At 32.4% G+C, this 9,099-nt stretch overlaps 1 protein-coding gene across 1 annotated transcript; it reads right to left on the minus strand.

Annotated features, from left to right (window-relative positions):
- Window positions 1-581: 581 nt before the first annotated feature.
- Window positions 582-3,266, minus strand: LOTGIDRAFT_173108 (hypothetical protein; the record flags this gene model as incomplete). Its single annotated transcript, XM_009050293.1, has 3 exons — window positions 582-797; window positions 2,639-2,762; window positions 3,184-3,266. 3 exons carry the CDS (start codon window positions 3,264-3,266, stop codon window positions 582-584), a joined length of 423 nt encoding a protein of 140 aa, XP_009048541.1.
- Between the last annotated feature and the right edge of the window lie 5,833 nt (window positions 3,267-9,099).

Below are 9,099 nucleotides of genomic sequence, written 5' to 3' on the forward strand. Positions count from 1 at the left end.
AGCTTATAGCCTTACTGAATAAATTGACTTAAATTATAATTGTCCAAAAATTTTATGCTAGACTACAAAGCGACAACACAAATTTCCTCCCAGGTTGAAAACTCCTGTGTTAGACTGACCAAGAATATAAATATGTTGGAAGATAATATTGATAAATTTTATGAAAGTCAAGAATTTGATATTATAATTTCTAGTTGTCTAGATGTGAGAGTCCCTGGAGGTTTTCCAAACTTAATAACAACTTCCTCTCATAATAGACTACTCCTTTCCCAGTTGGTTGGTGGTATCTAAATAAGTATGTCCATACTTTATAATTGCACATAGTGAAAGAATTGTCTGTAACCCCCTAATCAATCCTGTGGCGCTTACTTTCACTCTCTCCCCCACCCCTAATTTCATAGGAAAGTCTTTGAGGAAATGACTATAACATAAGAGAAAAGACAAGAACCAGAATAAAATCAATTTCACAAATACATTTAATGGTAATTTTCATGTTTCCACTTGACTTGACTTGGTTTTATTAGTCATTTCTATCAAGTAGACTTTATCTAACAATTGATTTGATTGGTTGATAATATCAATCACAGATCTAACAATGAATCTGATTGGTTGTTTAAATCAATGATTGACAATGTGTTGACATATTGTAAATTATTAATAAAAAATGTCCACCATTGATAGAAGTCTGGTTTGAGATTAGACAAGCAAACTAAAGTCAGATAATGGCGTTGAAATCTGAGATTTTTATAAATTTTCACTTCACAATATAAATCAGGATGCTTCAAATCAGTTCTATTCTTGAAAAAAAAAATTAAATCTAAAAATGCATAAGTGTTTCCACAAAGCTGTCACATTTTTAATTCAACCTAGACAGTTGTCATCCATTAAGTCAGTCTGCTCCCTATTTTTACACCCAGTCTCAGGACCCTGATGGGCAACCACTGAAAACTAAGTTAGAACACTGGCAGCAGAAAGAGATTGGAATTGGTTATTCAAATTTCAATTCATATATTTATCAACACAAAATCATTTTAAGATTATCAGTTTTGATTTGAAGCTTTTTTCAATTTCACTTTAATAAAATGGGTAAAAGTTGATATTCCAATGAACTTGCTCAGACAATAGGTATAAATCACAACTTTTGGGATGACACATTGGGAATTCCTGCAACAAGTTGTTACAGAGTTGAGTTCCAGTCATTCCATGAATAAACTTAACAAGAAAAATCAATAGCAGCTTGAATTAACAACATTCTATAGTCTCAACTCTGATTCATACTCTAAATTAACTTGTCTTGGTGCAAGGATTACAAGTGTCATAAGATGAGGAATGGTGTCCAGTGCAGGATTATCAATACTGTAGAAAATGAAATGCCCTTCATTTGTTGTCCTATCCAAATGCCTTCTGGGATCTGCATCATTGACAATTAAGGCATTATCTTGAAAAATAGTCAAATTTTGTTCATATAAGTGTGGAAAGTTTATTGCCACATTGATCATTAAACAATGCTTAACAATTTCATCAGATCATGGATGGCATGTGGAGAAATGAATGGAAATATTTCAATTTGCATTTATATCATATTGTCTCAAACTAAACATTTTTTGAAAAAGGGGTATTGAATTATTATCTCATAATATCTTTCAAATTTCTCTCTCTTTAGTTTTGAGACAGAACACATCTTGCTTGCTCTGAGTACATTATTCAAATGTTTTTTGCCAAATGCCAACTTCCTCCATTTCAAATTGTCCAAATATTTATCTAAAATTCCTACAAGATGAACTTGATAATTGAATTTGGCTCTATCAATTGTCAAGTGACTGAAGTTTATTGAATCATAATTCTATTTTACCCCGAGAACTGTGTCTGCTTTCTCTTATCTACCTATTTCAATGTCACGTTATAAAATTCAATTTGGACTCAAATTGGCCATTAATAATGCCAGTCTTGCAATTTCCTCATTCAACATGGATACAGAACTGTTTCCCAAATAATGTAATTTACTATACTATAATCTATCCATTTTAACAAACTTTACTAGGTGGTGGACTAGTTGCGTCACTCTCATAGAACACAGGTACAAATAGGGGCAAAATCGGCGAGGGGGGGTGTTGGAGGTAATAAAAAAAACAACAACATTGGGTTGATTCTCGGCAGCACTGTTACTTGGACTAGACTATATCTGGCAACAAAACACTTTAGTCTCAGACATTTGGCACAAGCAAATTTCCAGGAAGGAAAATTACACAAACTTATTTGACAGTTAATTTAGGTTAGAACGAGAGCTGCTGATTTAAATAATCCCTAGTCAACCCGCCATTTTGATTGCCTGGTATGTATTCTGAGAAATTGATAAAATGAAGTTTCTGCTTTATGAGTGTCTTGAAAAACCAAGACAAATCAACTCTTTAGAAGCAAAAACTCTTGGAAATTGCTATGCATTTTTATGTATTACAAATTTTTATTTGCAATTTGAAAATATATTTCACTCGTTCAAATTTAAAAACTTTGAAGGATAGATATTTTTTAGAAAGTGTGAAAATTTCAGTTCTTAAATTTATTTTAAAGTTTCCATTTACAGATATCTGTGGCTTTTTTCTTGATTTTGAAAGAGAAATAGAAAAGTAAGAAAACTGACCGTTGAGAAGTGATGAGTGTTGGTATTGGCCAGCCATCGACTCAGTTGAGATTCTTCTTCAATATCATCATGATCACTGTCTGGTTCCACCTCACTTTCTCCTCTATAGTCATCCTCATCCATTCTAAAACACAAACACATTCTTTAAACATTTAAACAAGCAAAACCATGTGTTAGAGGACATATACCAAAAATATCCTTCAAACATATAAAGCAAAACCATTTGTAAGGGGGGGGAGGACATGAACAAACACATCCTTGAAATCTTCACAGCAAAACCATGCTTGGGGAGGACGTGAAAACGACAGTAGAAGAACAAGCTAATGCTTGTACATATATAATACAATATGAACATCTGTAGAACATAAAAGTACATAAAAATAAAAAAAGGATATGAAAAAACAGAGCTAGACAATTCCATGCATTGCCAACTTAGGGGGAAATTATTTTATAATCAGAAGTGGTATCAGGTGTCTTGAGTGGTAAGCATACCCCGTTTTATGAAACACTGAATATCCAGTGAACTTACAGCGTAAAGTCCTTACCTTTTAAAATAAATCAAACTACACATGTTCATGTCTGAATTATTTAGGTTTAATTTCTGAGTAATTTGATGTTTAGCAGGCATTTTGATTTTAGATCAGAAATATACTCCTTATCACAAAATCAGCACGAAAAACTTGCACTTCCACAACAAAATCACGAAACCTAATAAACCGATCACAACAACTTTCCTTATTGAACTTATGATGTGTTTTACTCTTTAAGATTTTTGTCCTTTATCACTAATTCTTTCAAATACAATGTATTCCAATATATAGTACACACATTTTGTATCAAATTTGCTCTTGAAATTTACCAATATTCCAATTTGTATAAAATCTCAAATATTTTTTGAGAAGTGGAATCACAATTATTTAACTAAAATATCCTGTGTATGTATTTTTATTTAGTTCCTGTATTAAAGTGTCCCGAAATTTTTCGAAAATGGACACTCATCAAAGGAAACTAAACAAAAGAAATTCAAATTTTTGAAACACAATTTACACTTTGCTTTGTCCTAATTTAAAAACTGGAAAGTACAGTTAGAACTCTGGTCTCTGAAGGCAGTAGATGGGAACGTTTATGATTACTAATGAAATATATGATAAGTTAGTCATAGAGTCATTGATGACTAGTTCAATATACCTGCCTACAATTACTTCTACATATTGTCATAGAAAATCAATATTTCATTATAGACCATAGAATTTTCATTTCCACGTGGCAACAATTATTGTAAGGTGAGATATAGACAAAAAGATATGTGGACGGGGCAGGAGAGGAGGAGGATGGGATTCCAATTATTTTCTTATTCATATTGTCAATATTTTAAATAGGTCACGACATATTGTAAAGTTATATAGATATAATAAAGACATTTAGAGCAGGTGGGGGAGTCAGGATGAGGAAGGAAATGGCTGGGGAGGGAGTCAGGGGGAGGAAGGAGATGGCTGAGGAGGGAGTCAGGGGGAGGAAGGAGGAGGATGGGGATGAAGATAATGAGGGAGGGGGGGTCAATAGGTGGAATTACTTCTCATTTTGTCACGCAAAATTAATATAATATATAACAGTACTATTTATAATCCTTAAGCGACATTTAGGGGTACAGATCAAATTCAATAAGGAAACACAATGTTATGATATACTAGGGTACTTAGTTTTATTGTACACAACGTTTCAACAATTTACATTGTCAGTGCAATATAATGATATTCATGTAAAATCAATTGAAAGATATAGATTTTCTGGCTTATTCAATAAGTATTCAGAAATATTCTGTATTATAATAATATAAGAAAATCAAAATCTGATGACATTAAATTAATGTTAAGTTAATCAAATGTTTACCCTAAGGCCATACCAAAATAATATTCTGTTCGTCGGGAATTCCGTACCCGATTTTCCGTTATCGAAATTTTATTTTTAAAATTAAAAAATAATATTCTGTATGTATCAAAAGAGCTCCCATATGTAAAATTTTTAAAAAAGAATTTTTAATTTTAAAGAAAAAATTATATTGCCTGTATGTCCGTACCTCTAAATTGATCAGATAACATGATTGTTTAGCTCTCATTTTTAGTTTCATTTTTATTTCTCTAAGCCTAAAAATATTCTTTTAAACTTACTTCACAAACATTGCTCTATCACTAGAGGTTACGCCTACATGCCTGTGCCTGTGCTTTCGTAACATTGCTTAACCGCAATATTACAACCTTAAATTCCTAAAATTTGGTAGCGGGAGTAACAAATTGCGCCCTCTATTTCCGTTTGTCAGTTTGTGGACATTGTGCGACAATTATAGTAGAACATGTTCCAGCTGTTGAAAGAGTGAGTTCGTACAGTAGTTTAGGCCCTTCGCTGAAGCAAGAACGTTTTCTCGACGACCGAACGCATCCAATTTCCGGAAGTTGATAATTATCAGAAATAGGCATGGCCGATGCAGTGCTAGAATTAATATTTGTATTTGTCTTTTTTACCAAAATGATTTTAGTGATCAAAATCAGGTCACACCAGAAACTTATTTTGCCATACATGGCATTTGATGTTGAGCCTGAAAACACTTTTAAAGATGTTTCAGATCTGGCATCTGCAGGAATACAATCGTGCATATCACGGTCACAGATCCCAGAAAAAGTGTACATCAAGGACAATATGGAAAAATCAGGCAGTGTCTTGGTTACACTTTCATTGAAAATTTCTCTGTGTGATGAACTGAAATCCAAGTTTGTGGACTTTTTAATTAACTTGCCTTCTCATTCTTCGTCTGAAGAACATGTTTGTAATACTTCCAAAAGTGATAAAAATGTGTTCGATTTTATGATGGCATCAAGAAAGACATTAATGTTTCCTGAAATACCTACACCACCAGTCTTTGACAAAACCTTAACTGGACCTTAAAAACTATTTTGTGATGTGCTAGATTGGTGCAAAACAATTGATGATGGCTGGTCAAAAGACCAGTTAATCCATGCAAAAGAAATTTTGTGGAAGATTACGAATTTTTTGTGGTATGTCGATACGCACCATGACAAATTTAAAACAGCTAGTTGTGCCATACCAAAATGTTTTGAAGCCTTTACACCATAAATAAATACTATTAATTGTTATTTTATCTGAATACATTCAAAATCATGCATGCTGGAAAATTTTAATGGTACGAAGGGACTTTTTTTTTTTTTTAAATTAAAAAATATTATATCGCACCAACCAAATCAATGATTACTAACTTTTAGACATTTTTTTTTAAAATTAAAAAATAAATTTCGTTCGCTTGTACCCTTTTTTTTCAAGAAATCCCGAAGAACAGAAAATTATTTTGGTATGGCCTAAGCTCAGATAAAAACCAGATTTGAAGAAAAACAGTATTCTGATTGGATAATGAAAGAAAATTTATAATTCATCTTAGTGATTGACCAATCAGATGACAGGAACATTAAAATCATTTTAGTTTGGGAATAAGTTTTCAGGAATGATACCCCAGGAGATGAAATGTCTCGAGGTAACTGTTTTATATACTGTTTTTAAAACCTATTGTATCTAAGTAGAAAAGATTGCAAACACTCTACTGAATGGTCCTCTGATATATTTTTGATTAATCAATTAATTTCAAATTTAATTGGCCTTACAGAAAGGTCTAATAAACTTTTTTTTCAAGGTTCATCAAATGATGAAAGTTAAAAGTCAATTAATTATATCTTGATAAATTAACCTTAAATGAGATATTTTAAACTTAGTTCATTCATTCTAATTGACATAAAGGGATATGTTCCTCTTTTGCTGATTGACTTTTATTACATAAATTCTTTATTTACATATGATACCATTATCACTTTCAAGATGAAAATGTGGAATGTCTTCAATTAGGTAAAAGGAGCCATGGTGGCTCAGTGAGTTAAAAGCTTGCTCACTAACCTGAAGGTCCAGGGTTCAATCTCTACTTAAGTCGAGATAATACCCTGTTTCCTCCCCCTGTCAGTGATGCAGGTAAGACGGGCTGACATGCAAAAAGCATCTAGTTGTTCTGATTGGACAATAAACCGAAGCCCCGTGTGCTACATGCTGACATTTTGAAATAAAAAAAAAGGCTATTGCTGTTGTCATGGCAAAAATTCTCTCATTACACTTTCAAACCACTAAACCACCATTATTTTAACTAACCAGACAAATGATGTCATTCCAATGCTTCAACCAACTTTTCAAAGAAATTTTTGAACTCATCAGATTTGGAGGACATTTTATGCAGTGTTTTGGTGTGATTCATGCACAACATTAAGGTGTCATAAATCATAATGGATTTTTCGGAAGAATTTCTCCATAACTAAGAATCTAAAAAAAAATTGACTAATTAAGTCATTGTCAAACTTCTTCATCGAAGAAAAGTAGGACAAAAATTCATACGGAATGGCACCATAAAAATTGAAGTAGAACATAGTATGGAGAATTAAGTTTATTAAGAACAGTCTAACGAACTTATTGTGTTATTTTTCTACTCAGAAATTAATTGTAAATGCAATTTCTTTGGAACTATACAGCCTAATTAACAATGAAAGATCAAAGCATTTTTTTTTCATGTCGCCACATGTTGGGAAGTATTGGAAATTTGTTGATGATGCATCAATGACACTAGAAAATAAAGGTCACATGACAGAACAGCTGACAACTGTGTCATACAGGTGTGTCCAATTCAAGGTAATGATGTCACACAATCTATGCTTGATCAGTGGGCAGAGTCATGAATAATAATAATTATTAATGTATCAAATTAAAATGGGTTCGTCTTGCTGAATTGATTGAGCTGTTATTTTATCACATCTATGGCCATGTAAACTGATTGATAAATAATCAATATGGGTGTGACTTAATGATTGATAGTGTGTATAATGATGATTGACAGGTCATTTTGTCATGTCAGTGGTAATAAGTAGGCTATTAATTGATATGTCAGTGGTGACTGTAAATTCTGTCAGGTTTTTACTAAGTAATTGATTTTATGTGTTATGTCATGAAAAGAACTAAAAGCTTTATTTGGTGATAAATAAAACAAAAGAAAGACAATGGAGTATTACATTCTACTTTTCTAGTTTAGCCAATGAGGATGGTTTAGACTAGACTGAATCAGGGAATATGGTATAATTTGGGGCCATAAGTATCATTGTGATTAGTTTGCGATATCGGCATCCGCTGGAAGCGAACATTAACTTGTCATCCAGGCCTAAAAATTCAAGCGAGTCCCCGAATCTCATTCGCGTCAAGACTCTTGTTAAACCCCGATCACGCGATTGCAATGCGATTCACGCAACAACAACAAAAAAATTACTTTTTTTCATTATCCGCTAACCATTTTCACTTCGCGAAGGACAGAGGTTTTGTCTCAATCGTCAAGCTCAAATAGTCCGGCCTTCATTAAGAGTCAATACTATTTATAGTCTGGATGACCAAGCCACTGATCTGTGGTAGAGTTTTATATAGTAACAGTTTTAATGTTATTGTTGACTTATAAACGAGGTTCGAAAGGAATTAGTAATTGATCCTACAGCAACCGATGATATATTTCTTCATATATAGTTTTTATCATCTATATAACGGCATAGATTTATATTCATATACTATAAAATAGATAAAAAAAACACTGATAGATAGCGTAATTATTTTTGATGACCACATGTCATAAAATCCATTCGAACACCGCACACCAAGTACCATCATGGCATCGTGGCAGCCATCAAGCAGCGTTAAAAAATACGTTTTGAAACAAACGGTGCTAAATGTGTGGCAGCAAGAATTAAGGGACAGCTTTGATTTCACCTTTGATGGTCATGTACACTGTACAGTCATTTGCAGGGATTTGCATGTGATTTATTAACAGAATATGTCATTTTATCTATATTTTGTGTAAAGCATTGGGAGGACTCTTGCAGATTGCATTTGTGAGAGTCCATCTGGATTCTCCTGGATTTGGACGAATTTTTAGGCCTGTCATTTGCCAACCAACCAATCATTGTTATCAGAGTTATAGCAACAATATAATCAAGTGTAACATTTAAAAAATTGTTATCATTACCAGGGATAAATTTCTCCTTATATGATTATTTTCACCCCTATACTTTTATTAGATTTTAACAATTTTTCCAGCCTATACTTTTATTAGATTTTAACAATTTTTCCAGCCTATACTTTTATTAGATTTTAACAATTTTTCCAGCCTATACTTTTATTAGATTTTAACAATTTTTCCAGCCTATACTTTTATTAGATTTTAACAATTTTTCCAGCCTATACTTTTATTAGATTTTAACAATTTTTCCAGCCTATACTTTTATTAGATTTTAACAATTTTTCCAGCCTATGCTTTTATTAGATTTTAACAATTTTTCCAGCCTATGCTTTTATTAGATTTTAACAATTTTTCCAGTCTATGC

Source organism: Lottia gigantea (assembly GCF_000327385.1).
Source record: "Lottia gigantea unplaced genomic scaffold LOTGIsca_149, whole genome shotgun sequence".
NCBI lineage: Eukaryota > Metazoa > Mollusca > Gastropoda > Lottiidae > Lottia > Lottia gigantea.